Source organism: Coffea eugenioides, unplaced genomic scaffold (assembly GCF_003713205.1).
Source record: "Coffea eugenioides isolate CCC68of unplaced genomic scaffold, Ceug_1.0 ScVebR1_1420;HRSCAF=2267, whole genome shotgun sequence".
Classification (NCBI taxonomy): Eukaryota; Viridiplantae; Streptophyta; class Magnoliopsida; order Gentianales; family Rubiaceae; genus Coffea; species Coffea eugenioides.
This window is the reverse complement of record NW_020861822.1, coordinates 40,366-59,226: the sequence shown is the minus strand read 5'-3', so window position 1 is coordinate 59,226 and position 18,861 is coordinate 40,366. Positions and strand designations below refer to the sequence as shown.

At 37.9% G+C, this 18,861-nt stretch overlaps 1 protein-coding gene across 1 annotated transcript; it reads right to left on the bottom strand.

Moving 5' to 3' along the window:
• Positions 1-334: 334 nt before the first annotated feature.
• Positions 335-2,096, bottom strand: LOC113755321 (isoflavone reductase homolog PCBER-like). Its single transcript, XM_027299356.1, has 7 exons — positions 1,861-2,096; positions 1,634-1,768; positions 1,395-1,522; positions 1,280-1,335; positions 970-1,195; positions 750-870; positions 335-436 (listed from the first exon to the last, which is right to left on the bottom strand). The coding sequence occupies exons 1-7, from the start codon at positions 2,041-2,043 to the stop codon at positions 335-337; spliced, it is 951 nt and encodes a 316-aa protein (XP_027155157.1). The 5' UTR covers positions 2,044-2,096.
• Between the last annotated feature and the right edge of the window lie 16,765 nt (positions 2,097-18,861).

Genomic DNA, 18,861 nt, shown 5'->3' with positions numbered 1-18,861 from the left:
TCCTAACTTCCCCATTAAGGTAGATAGTGGAGCAAAATATCTTTGACCACACGGTACATTCAGCTAGCTAGGGCTTGATTATTTAGTTATCTATGACTATCAAAATTACAGAAATCATGTTTAGAAAATAAGTATCAAAATGCACTAAGAATAGAGGACGTATAGTTCATTAATTAACTTGAAAAGCAAACAAAATATGATTGTGCTTCCTCTATTCACAGAGGATTAAAACATAAATTTGACCAAAAAATGGAAGGACTTAAACTATGTACCAATTTTGGTATGTAGTTGGTTTGGCAGAGAATTTGAGTTGGTTTGGTATGTAGTCAACTTATCACAGACTGCTAGTGGTGATGGTAAACTCTGCACTCAGAAACTCGAGAACCAAGAATGAAACAGTGGTAGATGACAAGAATAAGCATATGAGGATGTGTATCTACAAACAGTGTATCTTAAAAAGTGCTTAACCACAGCGAATCTATGAGGATCACCTTTTGCAATTATAGGTGATCCAAAATTTATAACAAAAAGAATGAAATCCAAATCAAATCGCAACTGTGGAGAAACATCAACTCGCGACTGTGGAGATTTTATTTTGATCACATTCATGACAATGCTCATCTGGAAGAAGAACAAAATCTAGTAGTACACAAGAAACTGCTACAAAAATCTGGTAGAGCTAATCTGAAAATATCTAAGCTAATTTGATATAAACTGGCTGAGGTACTCATCAAGTTGGTGTATTTAACATCAGGATAGAGCTCCGTTGTCTCCATGCCAAAAGAAGCCTTGATCTCAAAGTTGGCTATTTCTCCCTTCACAGAAATGTGTATGCCAAAGACAGGAGCAATTTTAATGGCATTGAAGCCTCTGCGAAAGATACAAGAAAAGAAAGCAATTTGATTAAAACATGGAATAGGTGTTAATAATAGTAGATGCTATTGTGTTAAAAATTAGCAACTTGTGCACTTTTTTTCTTTTGTTAGATGACCTTGAATTTTCTTAAGAACGTCGTCCCCTGGAACGTAGGTCTTTTCGAGGGTCATGCCGATTTTCTTTTCCCACAATGATACTATTTCATTGTAGGACAAAGTGTTGGCAGGGGGTGTAATGTACACACTCTTGTTCAGAGTCCTTAGGTCATCTGCTGCTTTGATGGTGTATGCAGCAATGTCTTCTTCCTTGGTGAAAACAACTGCAACGAAACATGAAATTGAAGAAAAGAACGATGAACACTAAACCAAGAAAGAAATGCAACAGACGAGCTTCTTTCGGATACCTTTTGGACTTCCATCATCAAGAATGACAATCTTGTCTCTGGGAGGACTTGCAGAGCTAGAGTCTCCAAAGTTGTTGAGGATATAATTCAAGTAACCAGCAAATCCGTTAGACACTAAGTGTAAGGTATCCCTTCTGCCTCAATTGCTCTGCGGATCTCAACCTTGGTCCTGCATAAGCTAGCAGCAGGTTCAACAGCATGCACACGATCCACATCAACCCCAAATTCAGAAGGTACAAATCTCTGAAACCAAATACAGCTCCTTCTTTAGGAATATGGAAGTCACAACTCACAAAGGGATAAACGCAAAAGATAAAAATCAAGAAAGAATTTGTAACACTGTATTGTACTTACGTTGATGTTTCCAGCTTCTTTAATTGCTTCAATAATCTTAACTTGATGAGCTACCAAATCTCCCCCGACTGCAGAGATCACTATGTCAACTTGTTTGATTGCATTTACCAACTGCTGATGATTGTGTAGATCTCCCTGTTCAGTCCATACGTACATGTTAGTTTCTAGAATTTCTTGAAAAAAATTGAAACAGTATTTAGACAACGAAGAAAGAAATAACAGCACACATGAAGAAATATGACTCCCAAACTCTTGAAACTCTCTATGATGGCTGCCCTTTTAGGATCTGAAATTGTGCTTTCTCGGACCAGTGCAAATGTTGGGTGCCCTGCTTTTGCGCTCGCTTCCACTAAATATTTCACGATGTTTCCAGTGCCCCCAATGATCAAAATCTTGCTTTTCACATCCATTTCCAACTCTAGGATAGTAGACTACTGCTGCAAAATTGGATGGAAACCGTAAATTGATGCAGAAATGTGCTTCGTGCCTATAGGCTGCAGTTTCCTTTTGATGCTCTATTGGCTTCTGAAATTTCTAAAATGCTCCAGGGATTAATCAATGGAAGATTAGACAGTTGAACAGTCTCACGAGGTTTCCCAAAAATATGGCACTAACGGATTCTTATTGGCCAAGATGCGCAATGTAATAGGAGATTGCGAAAGAGAAAGGTCAAAGTCAATTGAATGTCCTTGTGAAACTTAGCGGTAGGATCTCTTCCCTGAATCGGTGATGACCAAACCTGAAGTAAGCGCTGACGAACAAAATGTTGAAGTAAACAAAAAAAGCATAAACTTAGTACTAAACGTTAAACAATGTGCTAGAATCTCTTCATTTGCACCGATACCACGAGAAAAAAACAAATGAAAAGAACAACATTTTGTTTATATTTCATCAATTAATGAAAGAACAATACAATTAATATAAGTAATAGACACAGTTTGCTTGGACACTACAATTCAGAAACTAGTCAAGAATGGAGTCAATCAAGAGATTTATTAATTTTTTTGTCACAATCTATGGATGAGGATGGATTTAGCCATAAATCTCTCATTTTTAAGGGTCTCTTTTTTCTTTTTCTTTTTTTTTTTTGAATTTCTTGCTCATTAATTTTTTATTTTTAAGCTAACTTATGTGCATTTTGGATAAAACCAACTTCCAACCCTTAAATATTCATCCCAAGGACATAGTTAAAGATGGTAGAGCTTCGCTAATTAAAAATCTAGTTAATTTGTTTAATATCAGACTTGGTAAGCTTGTCCAATTAGTGCTAAACCCTTAGGGCATGTTAAAATATGTTTACAAGGCACTGTGCAGTGTGCACTAGACCAGCCTTGGGCATGTCCTAACCTATGGACAATGTGATTTTTGAAAGCTAGTGATAAGTGACTAATTTACGTAATAATTGTATGACATTTTATATTATTTTTAGTCACTTTGGTTATATTATTGGAAGAATATGAATCATTTTGGCTATAATTGGTGAAAAATGCTTTTAAGTGATTAAATGAGGTTTTTATCACTTTTTACTTGGATTTTGTGTATTTTGACAGTTTTGACACATTTTCGTATTTCGGCTATAACTTGAGCTACAATGATCAGATTAAGATGATTCTTGAACCAATTTGAAGATAAGATATAGATCTACAACTTTGGTGAAGACATCTAAATCCAGTTTGAAGGTTTTCCAGGTCAAAATGCCGAATTACAATAGCAAATTTCTACTGGTCGAAACTGGAACAGGGCAATGAGCAGGCAAGGGTATTTCAGTCATATCTCAGCCTACACAGATCTAAATGAGGTGATTCTTGATGCATTAGAAAGCTAACTCAAAGGGCTACAAGTTTTATGTTTTGGTCAAGAGCTGGTTCAGCCTCTAACATCAAGAAAAGATTGGTTGAAGTTGGGCCAAAAACAGAGCAAGTGATCCACACTCGGATCCACTATTCATCCGAACCCTCGGTTGTTTCTGGGTTAGTGGATCCGAGCTCGGATCCGTATGGATCCGAGGTACTGTAGCAGCTCGGATCACTGGTCAGAAAAGGCTGCTCTGTACGCGTAAAAAATCAATTTCACCTCCACCAACTCACATTGGATGCTAGACATGTGAGAAACATTCCCAGCTGTAAAAGGGAGATGTAATCCTCATTTCTTGACCACCTTTCATCATTAAATAGCCAAATGCATTGCAAAAATAGGGGATTGGAGAGATTGGGGGGAGTCCATAGCAGAAAAATAGAGAGAGCTACGGGAGAAGCTTGGAGTCTGCAGAAATGTAGCTCTTTCATCTCCCTAGTGTTAGTTTAGTTTATTATAGAGTAGTGTAGCTTTTCCATTCTTGTTTATTATCTAGATTAGGATGAAGATGGAGGATGAAGAAGGCAAGGAAGAAAGCTCATGTGACAAGGGTTGTATTCCTTCCAAACTCTTTATCTTTTGTATTTGATTCCAAGTTTAGTTAATATACAAGTTCTGGATTTTGTGTTCATTATGTGTTTCTAAAGTTTATACCTTGGGTTTGGTTGAACTTTCTATGATTGTTAGTGTTAATTGTTTGGTTATTTGATTGCTACGATTTGAGCAAGTTATTTAGCACTTTGGCTTCTTAAATCATGATTAATCTGGTACCATTAATTGTGATTATCTAAGGTGTTATTTCTGCAATGAAAATTGAGATTTAACACTAGTTCAAGAAGTGCTAAACATAGGAAGTACACTCACGAAAGCAGAGGTGCATCTATGTGGTTTTTAGTGATTTATTTCATGTAATTTCATTGAAGAAATGAACTTGTAGCTAATTTCATAACCATGAGAATAGGTATGGATTAGTTATAAGTATAATTGATTCACTACGAAAGTAGGATTCAAATGCATAAGGAAATTACACCATAATTAGCCTAGATGTAGTACTCAATGATCCAAATATAACACTTGCATGAGTAGTTAGGGATACCACAACCTAAGGAGCTTTCATTTGTTAATTTCTTGTATAAGTGCAGTAGGTTAAATTTCTTATCATTAATTGATAGTCTAAATAATAGAGAAGCTTTAGTAATACCGGTAATTGTTCACTCTTCCCTGTGGGATCGACCCGATATATACCCTAAACTACTAGTTGATCTGTATACTTGCAGTGAACGGGTGTAATTCGGTATTTTTTAGCTTGCACGTATGTAAAATACCCGTCAAGTTTTTGGCGCCGTTGCCGGGGAAGATTTGGCAATATCGGTGTGAAGAGTAACTTTATTAGTTTAGACATTTTATTAGTTATTGTGTGAATGTTATTTTCTGTTATTTTAGTGTTTTTATGTGTATGTGTTTTATAACTTATTCTTCTTACTAATCTTGCTCTTAAGTTGTTTAAAAGCAATTTTAGGTGATGAGAAGGGTAGGTCAATTTGGAGGACAATGCTTGAGAAATGGAAGATTGGTAATGGATGGTTACCAAGTGCAAAGCTCCTTTAATAGAGGTAACCAAGAATTTACTGAATGTATGTCTTTTGAAGATGGTTTAAAATTTTGCTTAAAGGCAAAATTTGATGTAATTAAGTTACAAGTTCAAATGGACACCATGATGCATGAAATTGAGCAGATGAGGAATGTTAATGTTTTTAATTCTTATCATGTGATTTGTGACTTGTGTGGAGGTTATCATGCTACTAATACATGTATGCAAGCACAAAATGTGGATTATTATTATGAATTAGAGCATTACAATCCTTGTTTTGATCAATATAGTGCTAATTGGAGCAATTCTCCTGCTTATGGTTGGGATAATCAATGTACTTATAATAATTCTTCATATTTTTACGATTACCAACCTGAATGTGTCCAATATGAATCAAAACGAAATTGTAGTAGAGCATCTCAGAAGGAAAGTTAGGGTTGGAGGCAGATCTGCCATGGCGGCTTTTCCGCCGCCGGCAGGACTTATGGAGGGTGCGCAGCCTCTGAGGAGTTTTGCGGCTGTGGTAGCAGATGCAGGGAGCGAGGAGGGATTTAATCCTGGGTCAATATCGACGTATAGAGGGGAACCTGCCCTCAGAATAGCGAAAAAAGATATCATGCAATTGGCTTTGCCGTTTCAGCATGCACTTGTGGGCAGATTCTCGTACAGCAGGCCTCCAATGGAGACTGTGCGGAAGTTCTTTCTTTCACTGGGTCTGAAGGGGGAGTGTGCGGTGGCTCTCTTAGATGATAACCACGTTCTCATCAGACCAACATTAGAGGAGGATTATACTCGACTCTTTGTCCGCCGTACGTGGTTCATAAGAAGCTCGCCTATGTCGGTATCAAAGTGGTCCTTGGATTTCACAGCCAACAAGGAAATATCAATTGCACCGGTGTGGGTCAGTTTTCCTGGCTTACCCATACCCTTTTTTGGCCGTCAGGTTCTGAAAAAGCTGTCCTCTGTTTTGGGTCGCCTACTGAAGATTGATGCAGCAACGGGAGATCTGCGGCGGCCATCGGTAGCACGGGTACTGGTGGAGATGGATGTTACGCAAGAGCCTGTGTCACGGATCTGGATCGGGGAGGAAGAGTATGGCTTCTGGCAGAAGGTTGAGTATGAGAATTGGCCTGAGTTTTGTTCTTTCTGTGAAAGATTTGGCCACGAAGAGCAACAGTGTTTTAAGCAGCACCCGACGTTGAAACCTACCAAGATTTCGCATCCACAGCAGACACTTTCTCGGCCAACATGGGTAAGGCGGCAGGGGGATGCTGTGCGGGACATTCGGAAGTCTGGAATGGAGGGAGGAGATGGAGGGGCTGGGGCAGGCATTACGGTTTCTGGGCAGCCTGAGGTGCGGAAGGATGCAGGGACGACTGTGGACGAGGGATGGATGGCAGCGGGGGAGGGCTCCGCACGACGGCAGATAGAGATGGGGGACTTGGATGGGAATGCATTGGCGGTGGTTAACGGTGTGGGGCAGGGGCAGGAGGGGCGCAGCGAGTCGTCGACGGATGATGTAGGAGGGGAGGCAGTGGATTCAGGGGGGCTACTGGCGTTGGGGTTGCACAGGCAGGAGGTGTGGTGGCTACCCAGGAGACAGAGGCAGCGTCGGATGGTGGATACTCTCCAGCGTCGGATGGTGGATACTCGCCCCAACCCCAGCAGCCTGGGTTGTCTGTCGCTGCGTTAGTAGAGGAGACCATTGTTTCTACCGCAGGTGAAATCATTCATCAGTTGGCTGATCAAGTGTTTCAGGAAACTGAAGAGATGTGTTCGGTAAAGCCCCAAGCTACGAACCAACTTGATGAGGGGGAATTCACTGATTCGGAGTCTGAGGATGGCCATTCACCAGCTAATAGAACATTCACAAAGGCTGCATCGAAAGAGAAGGCGATGGATACTAGCGACTCTTCACAGCAACGTAAGCGAATTACGTCTAAAGTGGGAAACGATGCACTTGAGAAGGTAGACAAAAGTCATGATCCGCATAATGTGGTATTAGTTGGAGACACACCCCTTGTGGGTACAAGTACAAGAACAGAAACGGAAAAGTCCCGGTTTGAAGATATGCCACAGTTTAAAGATGTGTTCGAAGAGTTTCAATGGGAGAAATTACATGGTAAGATTCCTCTCGTTCATCTAAAACCTTTTCTTCATTCAAGTACAAAATACAATGAGAACAAAAATGAAGAGAGAAAGGATGATTCACAACGTGATAACGACAAATATCACGACCAGAAACTAGTTCTCGATCAATTTACCCAAGTGATATCAAAGAAAACGAGGAAGCAACTCTCAAAAAAAGGTAAAACAATGCAAACACGTCAAGATGTTAAACCAAATTTCCATGCTCGCTCACAATCCCACAAATGTGGGGCACCCTCATGTGGATGATGTGTTTTAGTCATATTGGTTCTTTTATATGTTTGATCCATAACTGTCTTTCTTTTTTACTTCTACAGAGGTCAGGTTTGGTCCCCCTCTAATTCGCTGTATTTCTTTTTCGATATAAATAAATTAGGGGTTGGCATCCCTTCCCCAATTTGGGGCTTTGCCAAAAAAAAAAAAAAAAAAAAAAAAAAATATGAATCAAAACCATCTTGGGAGTTGGCAATAGAGAAGTTAGCTAATGCACCTCTACCTTGGGAGTTAGAAAATGAACCATTAGCTAATGATTCTAATGCATCTTGGGAGCTAGCTGTAGAAAATTTTTCTAATCAATTTGATTTAGCCACAGAAAAGCTAGCAAATGCAACCTCCGACCGTTTTGATAGGATTGAGGAAAGGTTAGATGAATTAGCTTCTCACTTTGGTGATATACATGAGCAATTGAGTGCATTGTGTGAAGTTATTTCTTCTAATAATTTGCAAAATGATCCTAGCATGAATGGTGGGAATGTTGTATGTGAAAATGGGTTGCATTTTGATGAAAATGATGAATCTCAATTGTGTTTCAATGAGCAAATGTCCATTTCACATGATAATATCTTTGGAACTAACTTTGAGCCTCAAGAGGTAAGTTTTAATGACTCATTTTTCACCCCTCTTGAGGAGTGTATAAAAAGTACAGGTTTTAAAGATATTCCTGCCCAAGATACTTTCATGACATTTCCTTTGGTAAGTTCTCAAGTGGTGCATATTCAAGGTAATATCTATGAAACACTTGGAATATGTAAGTCACTTCCATCTCTCATATCATTAGATCATGTGGCTTTTTCTATTAAGTCACCTTACAATGATCCACCAAGGCATAAAATGGTGGATTATTCGTTAACTAAGCCTCCTTGAAAAATGAGGTGATATAGTCAAGCTATTGACTTTAAAGAAGCGCTTATTGGGAGGCAACCCAATGTTTGTTTAAGTTTATGTTACTTTGGAGTGATTTTATATTTAAAGTATAAGTTTGAGTAATTTTGTTGTTTTTCATTTGTAGGTTTTGGAAAAGTGACCAAATGAGGTGAAAAAGGCGAAGTTTGATCAAAGATCTCAATACCTCAAATTCAATAATTATGGTTTTTGATGCATTAAAGAGGTTTAGAATGCATGTTTAGATCATTTTACATGTGTGTGAATGGTTTATTTTGACATAGAAATGATCTAGGGTGTATTTTGAAGAATTGAGGTCAAACTGAAAATTGCAAAAATTCTGCAATAAGTGCAGATTCATATGGATCCAAGGCCTCGGATCCACTTCTGCATTCAGAGAAAAACTTCGAGCTTCTTGATCCGAGCTCGGATCCGTATGGATCCAAGGCCTCGGATCCACTTCTGCAATCAGAAAAAATTCGAGCTTCTTGATCCGAGCTCACTTATCATGATCCGACCTCGGATCCTTTCAAAAACGACCTCGGATCCTTTCAAAAATGACCTCGGATCCTTTCCAAACGAAGCCTCGGACCACTTTTCCTCATTCTTCCCTCTTTTTCCTCCTTCAACTCCACTTTTCTTCTTGTTGGTTGCAAGCTTTTATTCTTAAGAATTGTATTTTTGTTTTTTTTTTCAAGGTGCATTAATTGAAGTCTCCATTCTTTCAAGTAAAGTTGGAAATTCATCACATTGCCATGGATTCGGATCGCGCAAGTTCATTAGGGGAGTATTACTTTCTCTTATTTTCGTTATTTTTCCTTTCTCACATTGAGGACAATGTGAAGTTTAAGTGTGGGGGAGGAAAGTATTGAACTTGCATTTACTTGCCATGTGATGATATTTTGTGGATTTAAATGCTTAGAAATGTTGGAATTATGTTTGAACTATTTGCCATGTGGATAATTTGCTTGAAATTGGATTTGTTGGCACAGAGTTTTCATCCATTTATAAGGAGAAACTCTGTAAAAAAATTTTCTAAAATCTTTTCCAATATTTCACTATGGCCCAAAAGTTCTTCAAATTTTTGTATTTTCATTCAAAAAGGGCTAATTTGTTCCAACTTTAAATGTTTATATTCTTCCAATTGTTGAAACTTTATATGTATGTTGGAAGGTTTAGTCCTCATTTAACTTGGAAATAATATTATGCAATTAGAATTTTTACATTTTAGAAAGTATATTTGGTAAAGTGAGGAAAATTATGCCTATAATTTTACATGTTTAATGAGATTTTTTCTTTTTACTTAATTTTGCAAGTAAGTGATTGATATAGTCGATAAAGGTTATATTCCTCCTTTGATTATTCTTATATATTTTCTAAGAGGGGTTATCTATTTATTGTCCTTTATTTCTGAAAAAGAAAAAAAAAGAAAAAAAAAAGAGAAAGTAAATAAAAATTGTTCTACTCCAATGATTCATGTACCGAGTAACCGGGGGTTGGCATCAACAAATGTCGACATTCGCGTAAAAAGGTACTTGAATTAAGAGTATGCATAGCAACTTGAATAAGTGAAATGTTGAGTAACCGGGGATCTTCACCTAAAAGTGTCGATTTTCGCGTAAAAAGGCATTCTCACTATTTAAGTAAAATTTGTGTGAATAAATCCCTCTTAGTTATAGAATTTTGAGAAAAAGATGATTATAGGAGGAGGAAAGCTATAAATTGACTATGTGATTTGCTTATTTGTGAAATTAGGTTAGGGTAAGAGATTAAGTTTAACTTGTTGAATTTAGGGTATAATTATCTTTCCTTTACTTGATATTATGAGTATTTAGTGTAAATTGAATAATTATATAATAATTATTTTCCAAGTCTTGAGGAATTAAATTGGACAAAGTGCATATATTGTTTCACCTCTTGAATCATTGTAATTGATTTTGTGTGGATTGCTTGAGGACAAGCAATGATTTAAGTGTGGGGGAGTTTGATAAGTGACTAATTTACGTAATAATTGTATGACATTTTATATTATTTTTAGTCACTTTGGTTATATTATTGGAAGAATATGAATCATTTTGGCTATAATTGGTGAAAAATGCTTTTAAGTGATTAAATGAGGTTTTTATCACTTTTTACTTGGATTTTGTGTATTTTGACAGTTTTGACACATTTTCGTATTTCGGCTATAACTTGAGCTACAATGATCAGATTAAGATGATTCTTGAACCAATTTGAAGATAAGATATAGATCTACAACTTTGGTGAAGACATCTAAATCCAGTTTGAAGGTTTTCCAGGTCAAAATGCCGAATTACAATAGCAAATTTCTACTGGTCGAAACTGGAACAGGGCAATGAGCAGGCAAGGGTATTTCGGTCATTTCTCAGCCTACACAGATCTAAATGAGGTGATTCTTGATGCATTAGAAAGCTAACTCAAAGGGCTACAAGTTTTATGTTTTGGTCAAGAGCTGGTTCAGCCTCTAACATCAAGAAAAGATTGGTTGAAGTTGGGCCAAAAACAGAGCAAGTGATCCACACTCGGATCCACTATTCATCCGAACCCTCGGTTGTTTCTGGGTTAGTGGATCCGAGCTCGGATCCGTATGGATCCGAGGTACTGTAGCAGCTCGGATCACTGGTCAGAAAAGGCTGCTCTGTACGCGTAAAAAATCAATTTCACCTCCACCAACTCACATTGGATGCTAGACATGTGAGAAACATTCCCAGCTGTAAAAGGGAGATGTAATCCTCATTTCTTGACCACCTTTCATCATTAAATAGCCAAATGCATTGCAAAAATAGGGGATTGGAGAGATTGGGGGGAGTCCATAGCAGAAAAATAGAGAGAGCTACGGGAGAAGCTTGGAGTCTGCAGAAATGTAGCTCTTTCATCTCCCTAGTGTTAGTTTAGTTTATTATAGAGTAGTGTAGCTTTTCCATTCTTGTTTATTATCTAGATTAGGATGAAGATGGAGGATGAAGAAGGCAAGGAAGAAAGCTCATGTGACAAGGGTTGTATTCCTTCCAAACTCTTTATCTTTTGTATTTGATTCCAAATTTAGTTAATATACAAGTTCTGGATTTTGTGTTCATTATGTGTTTCTAAAGTTTATACCTTGGGTTTGGTTGAACTTTCTATGATTGTTAGTGTTAATTTTTTGGTTATTTGATTGCTACGATTTGAGCAAGTTATTTAGCACTTTGGCTCTTTAAATCATGATTAATCTGGTACCATTAATTGTGATTATCTAAGGTGTTGTTTCTGCAATGAAAATTGAGATTTAACACTAGTTCAAGAAGTGCTAAACATAGGGAGTACACTCACGAAAGTAGAGGTGCATCTATGTGGTTTTTAGTGATTCATTTCATGTAATTTCATTGAAGAAATGAACTTGTAGCTAATTTCATAACCATGAGAATAGGTATGGATTAGTTATAAGTATAATTGATTCACTACGAAAGTAGGATTCAAATGCATAAGGAAATTACACCATAACTAGCCTAGATGTAGTACTCAATGATCCAAATATAACACTTGCATGAGTAGTTAGGGATACCACAACCTAAGGAGCTTTCATTTGTTAATTTCTTGTATAAGTGCAGTAGGTTAAATTTCTTATCATTAATTGATAGTCTAAATAATAGAGAAGCTTTAGTAATACCGGTAATTGTTCACTCTTCCCTGTGGGATCGACCCGATATATACCCTAAACTACTAGTTGACCTGTATACTTGCAGTGAACGGGTGTAATTCGGTATTTTTTAGCTTGCACGTATGTAAAATACCCGTCAAGTTTTTGGCGCCGTTGCCGGGGAAGATTTGGCAATATCGGTGTGAAGAGTAACTTTATTAGTTTAGACATTTTATTAGTTATTGTGTGAATGTTATTTTCTGTTATTTTAGTGTTTTTATGTGTATGTGTTTTATAACTTATTCTTCTTACTAATCTTGCTCTTAAGTTGTTTAAAAGCAATTTTAGGTGATGAGAAGGGTAGGTCAATTTGGAGGACAATGCTTGAGAAATGGAAGATTGGTAATGGATGGTTACCAAGTGCAAAGCTCCTTTAATAGAGGTAACCAAGAATTTACTGAATGTATGTCTTTTGAAGATGGTTTAAAATTTTGCTTAAAGGCAAAATTTGATGTAATTAAGTTACAAGTTCAAATGGACACCATGATGCATGAAATTGAGCAGATGAGGAATGTTAATGTTTTTAATTCTTATCATGTGATTTGTGACTTGTGTGGAGGTTATCATGCTACTAATACATGTATGCAAGCACAAAATGTGGATTATTATTATGAATTAGAGCATTACAATCCTTGTTTTGATCAATATAGTGCTAATTGGAGCAATTCTCCTGCTTATGGTTGGGATAATCAATGTACTTATAATAATTCTTCATATTTTTACGATTACCAACCTGAATGTGTCCAATATGAATCAAAACGAAATTGTAGTAGAGCATCTCAGAAGGAAAGTTAGGGTTGGAGGCAGATCTGCCATGGCGGCTTTTCCGCCGCCGGCAGGACTTATGGAGGGTGCGCAGCCTCTGAGGAGTTTTGCGGCTGTGGTAGCAGATGCAGGGAGCGAGGAGGGATTTAATCCTGGGTCAATATCGACGTATAGAGGGGAACCTGCCCTCAGAATAGCGAAAAAAGATATCATGCAATTGGCTTTGCCGTTTCAGCATGCACTTGTGGGCAGATTCTCGTACAGCAGGCCTCCAATGGAGACTGTGCGGAAGTTCTTTCTTTCACTGGGTCTGAAGGGGGAGTGTGCGGTGGCTCTCTTAGATGATAACCACGTTCTCATCAGACCAACATTAGAGGAGGATTATACTCGACTCTTTGTCCGCCGTACGTGGTTCATAAGAAGCTCGCCTATGTCGGTATCAAAGTGGTCCTTGGATTTCACAGCCAACAAGGAAATATCAATTGCACCGGTGTGGGTCAGTTTTCCTGGCTTACCCATACCCTTTTTTGGCCGTCAGGTTCTGAAAAAGCTGTCCTCTGTTTTGGGTCGCCTACTGAAGATTGATGCAGCAACGGGAGATCTGCGGCGGCCATCGGTAGCACGGGTACTGGTGGAGATGGATGTTACGCAAGAGCCTGTGTCACGGATCTGGATCGGGGAGGAAGAGTATGGCTTCTGGCAGAAGGTTGAGTATGAGAATTGGCCTGAGTTTTGTTCTTTCTGTGAAAGATTTGGCCACGAAGAGCAACAGTGTTTTAAGCAGCACCCGACGTTGAAACCTACCAAGATTTCGCATCCACAGCAGACACTTTCTCGGCCAACATGGGTAAGGCGGCAGGGGGATGCTGTGCGGGACATTCGGAAGTCTGGAATGGAGGGAGGAGATGGAGGGGCTGGGGCAGGCATTACGGTTTCTGGGCAGCCTGAGGTGCGGAAGGATGCAGGGACGACTGTGGACGAGGGATGGATGGCAGCGGGGGAGGGCTCCGCACGACGGCAGATAGAGATGGGGGACTTGGATGGGAATGCATTGGCGGTGGTTAACGGTGTGGGGCAGGGGCAGGAGGGGCGCAGCGAGTCGTCGACGGATGATGTAGGAGGGGAGGCAGTGGATTCAGGGGGGCTACTGGCGTTGGGGTTGCACAGGCAGGAGGTGTGGTGGCTACCCAGGAGACAGAGGCAGCGTCGGATGGTGGATACTCTCCAGCGTCGGATGGTGGATACTCGCCCCAACCCCAGCAGCCTGGGTTGTCTGTCGCTGCGTTAGTAGAGGAGACCATTGTTTCTACCGCAGGTGAAATCATTCATCAGTTGGCTGATCAAGTGTTTCAGGAAACTGAAGAGATGTGTTCGGTAAAGCCCCAAGCTACGAACCAACTTGATGAGGGGGAATTCACTGATTCGGAGTCTGAGGATGGCCATTCACCAGCTAATAGAACATTCACAAAGGCTGCATCGAAAGAGAAGGCGATGGATACTAGCGACTCTTCACAGCAACGTAAGCGAATTACGTCTAAAGTGGGAAACGATGCACTTGAGAAGGTAGACAAAAGTCATGATCCGCATAATGTGGTATTAGTTGGAGACACACCCCTTGTGGGTACAAGTACAAGAACAGAAACGGAAAAGTCCCGGTTTGAAGATATGCCACAGTTTAAAGATGTGTTCGAAGAGTTTCAATGGGAGAAATTACATGGTAAGATTCCTCTCGTTCATCTAAAACCTTTTCTTCATTCAAGTACAAAATACAATGAGAACAAAAATGAAGAGAGAAAGGATGATTCACAACGTGATAACGACAAATATCACGACCAGAAACTAGTTCTCGATCAATTTACCCAAGTGATATCAAAGAAAACGAGGAAGCAACTCTCAAAAAAAGGTAAAACAATGCAAACACGTCAAGATGTTAAACCAAATTTCCATGCTCGCTCACAATCCCACAAATGTGGGGCACCCTCATGTGGATGATGTGTTTTAGTCATATTGGTTCTTTTATATGTTTGATCCATAACTGTCTTTCTTTTTTACTTCTACAGAGGTCAGGTTTGGTCCCCCTCTAATTCGCTGTATTTCTTTTTCGATATAAATAAATTAGGGGTTGGCATCCCTTCCCCAATTTGGGGCTTTGCCAAAAAAAAAAAAAAAAAAAAAAAATATGAATCAAAACCATCTTGGGAGTTGGCAATAGAGAAGTTAGCTAATGCACCTCTACCTTGGGAGTTAGAAAATGAACCATTAGCTAATGATTCTAATGCATCTTGGGAGCTAGCTGTAGAAAATTTTTCTAATCAATTTGATTTAGCCACAGAAAAGCTAGCAAATGCAACCTCCGACCGTTTTGATAGGATTGAGGAAAGGTTAGATGAATTAGCTTCTCACTTTGGTGATATACATGAGCAATTGAGTGCATTGTGTGAAGTTATTTCTTCTAATAATTTGCAAAATGATCCTAGCATGAATGGTGGGAATGTTGTATGTGAAAATGGGTTGCATTTTGATGAAAATGATGAATCTCAATTGTGTTTCAATGAGCAAATGTCCATTTCACATGATAATATCTTTGGAACTAACTTTGAGCCTCAAGAGGTAAGTTTTAATGACTCATTTTTCACCCCTCTTGAGGAGTGTATAAAAAGTACAGGTTTTAAAGATATTCCTGCCCAAGATACTTTCATGACATTTCCTTTGGTAAGTTCTCAAGTGGTGCATATTCAAGGTAATATCTATGAAACACTTGGAATATGTAAGTCACTTCCATCTCTCATATCATTAGATCATGTGGCTTTTTCTATTAAGTCACCTTACAATGATCCACCAAGGCATAAAATGGTGGATTATTCGTTAACTAAGCCTCCTTGAAAAATGAGGTGATATAGTCAAGCTATTGACTTTAAAGAAGCGCTTATTGGGAGGCAACCCAATGTTTGTTTAAGTTTATGTTACTTTGGAGTGATTTTATGTTTAAAGTATAAGTTTGAGTAATTTTGTTGTTTTTCATTTGTAGGTTTTGGAAAAGTGACCAAATGAGGTGAAAAAGGCGAAGTTTGATCAAAGATCTCAATACCTCAAATTCAATAATTATGGTTTTTGATGCATTAAAGAGGTTTAGAATGCATGTTTAGATCATTTTACATGTGTGTGAATGGTTTATTTTGACATAGAAATGATCTAGGGTGTATTTTGAAGAATTGAGGTCAAACTGAAAATTGCAAAAATTCTGCAATAAGTGCAGATTCAATGGATCCAAGGCCTCGGATCCACTTCTGCATTCAGAGAAAAACTTCGAGCTTCTTGATCCGAGCTCGGATCCGTATGGATCCAAGGCCTCGGATCCACTTCTGCAATCAGAAAAAATTCGAGCTTCTTGATCCGAGCTCACTTATCATGATCCGACCTCGGATCCTTTCAAAAACGACCTCGGATCCTTTCAAAAATGACCTCGGATCCTTTCCAAACGAAGCCTCGGACCACTTTTCCTCATTCTTCCCTCTTTTTCCTCCTTCAACTCCACTTTTCTTCTTGTTGGTTGCAAGCTTTTATTCTTAAGAATTGTATTTTTGTTTTTTTTTCAAGGTGCATTAATTGAAGTCTCCATTCTTTCAAGTAAAGTTGGAAATTCATCACATTGCCATGGATTCGGATCGCGCAAGTTCATTAGGGGAGTATTACTTTCTCTTATTTTCGTTATTTTTCCTTTCTCACATTGAGGACAATGTGAAGTTTAAGTGTGGGGGAGGAAAGTATTGAACTTGCATTTACTTGCCATGTGATGATATTTTGTGGATTTAAATGCTTAGAAATGTTGGAATTATGTTTGAACTATTTGCCATGTGGATAATTTGCTTGAAATTGGATTTGTTGGCACAGAGTTTTCATCCATTTATAAGGAGAAACTCTGTAAAAAAATTTTCTAAAATCTTTTCCAATATTTCACTATGGCCCAAAAGTTCTTCAAATTTTTGTATTTTCATTCAAAAAGGGCTAATTTGTTCCAACTTTAAATGTTTATATTCTTCCAATTGTTGAAACTTTATATGTATGTTGGAAGGTTTAGTCCTCATTTAACTTGGAAATAATATTATGCAATTAGAATTTTTACATTTTAGAAAGTATATTTGGTAAAGTGAGGAAAATTATGCCTATAATTTTACATGTTTAATGAGATTTTTTCTTTTTACTTAATTTTGCAAGTAAGTGATTGATATAGTCGATAAAGGTTATATTCCTCCTTTGATTATTCTTATATATTTTCTAAGAGGGGTTATCTATTTATTGTCCTTTATTTCTGAAAAAGAAAAAAAAAGTAAAAAAAAAAAAAAAAAAAAAAGAAAAAAAAAAGAGAAAGTAAATAAAAATTGTTCTACTCCAATGATTCATGTACCGAGTAACCGGGGGTTGGCATCAACAAATGTCGACATTCGCGTAAAAAGGTACTTGAATTAAGAGTATGCATAGCAACTTGAATAAGTGAAATGTTGAGTAACCGGGGATCTTCACCTAAAAGTGTCGATTTTCGCGTAAAAAGGCATTCTCACTATTTAAGTAAAATTTGTGTGAATAAATCCCTCTTAGTTATAGAATTTTGAGAAAAAGATGATTATAGGAGGAGGAAAGCTATAAATTGACTATGTGATTTGCTTATTTGTGAAATTAGGTTAGGGTAAGAGATTAAGTTTAACTTGTTGAATTTAGGGTATAATTATCTTTCCTTTACTTGATATTATGAGTATTTAGTGTAAATTGAATAATTATATAATAATTATTTTCCAAGTCTTGAGGAATTAAATTGGACAAAGTGCATATATTGTTTCACCTCTTGAATCATTGTAATTGATTTTGTGTGGATTGCTTGAGGACAAGCAATGATTTAAGTGTGGGGGAGTTTGATAAGTGACTAATTTACGTAATAATTGTATGACATTTTATATTATTTTTAGTCACTTTGGTTATATTATTGGAAGAATATGAATCATTTTGGCTATAATTGGTGAAAAATGCTTTTAAGTGATTAAATGAGGTTTTTATCACTTTTTACTTGGATTTTGTGTATTTTGACAGTTTTGACACATTTTCGTATTTCGGCTATAACTTGAGCTACAATGATCAGATTAAGATGATTCTTGAACCAATTTGAAGATAAGATATAGATCTACAACTTTGGTGAAGACATCTAAATCCAGTTTGAAGGTTTTCCAGGTCAAAATGCCGAATTACAATAGCAAATTTCTACTGGTCGAAACTGGAACAGGGCAATGAGCAGGCAAGGGTATTTCAGTCATATCTCAGCCTACACAGATCTAAATGAGGTGATTCTTGATGCATTAGAAAGCTAACTCAAAGGGCTACAAGTTTTATGTTTTGGTCAAGAGCTGGTTCAGCCTCTAACATCAAGAAAAGATTGGTTGAAGTTGGGCCAAAAACAGAGCAAGTGATCCACACTCGGATCCACTATTCATCCGAACCCTCGGTTGTTTCTGGGTTAGTGGATCCGAGCTCGGATCCGTATGGATCCGAGGTACTGTAGCAGCTCGGATCACTGGTCAGAAAAGGCTGCTCTGTACGCGTAAAAAATCAATTTCACCTCCACCAACTCACATTGGATGCTAGACATGTGAGAAACATTCCCAGCTGTAAAAGGGAGATGTAATCCTCATTTCTTGACCACCTTTCATCATTAAATAGCCAAATGCATTGCAAAAATAGGGGATTGGAGAGATTGGGGGGAGTCCATAGCAGAAAAATAGAGAGAGCTACGGGAGAAGCTTGGAGTCTGCAGAAATGTAGCTCTTTCATCTCCCTAGTGTTAGTTTAGTTTATTATAGAGTAGTGTAGCTTTTCCATTCTTGTTTATTATCTAGATTAGGATGAAGATGGAGGATGAAGAAGGCAAGGAAGAAAGCTCATGTGACAAGGGTTGTATTCCTTCCAAACTCTTTATCTTTTGTATTTGATTCCAAGTTTAGTTAATATACAAGTTCTGGATTTTGTGTT

Coding starts and splice junctions, on each gene's coding strand:
- LOC113755321 (XM_027299356.1), bottom strand. CDS start 2,043: ATGGATGTGAAAAGCAAGATTTTGATCATTGGGGGCACTGGAAACATC. Junction 871..969: donor CATCTAACAAAAGAAAAAAA/GTGCACAAGTTG, acceptor TATCTTTCGCAG/AGGCTTCAATGCCATTAAAA. Junction 437..749: donor CAACGGAGCTCTATCCTGAT/GTTAAATACACC, acceptor CACTGTTTGTAG/ATACACATCCTCATATGCTT.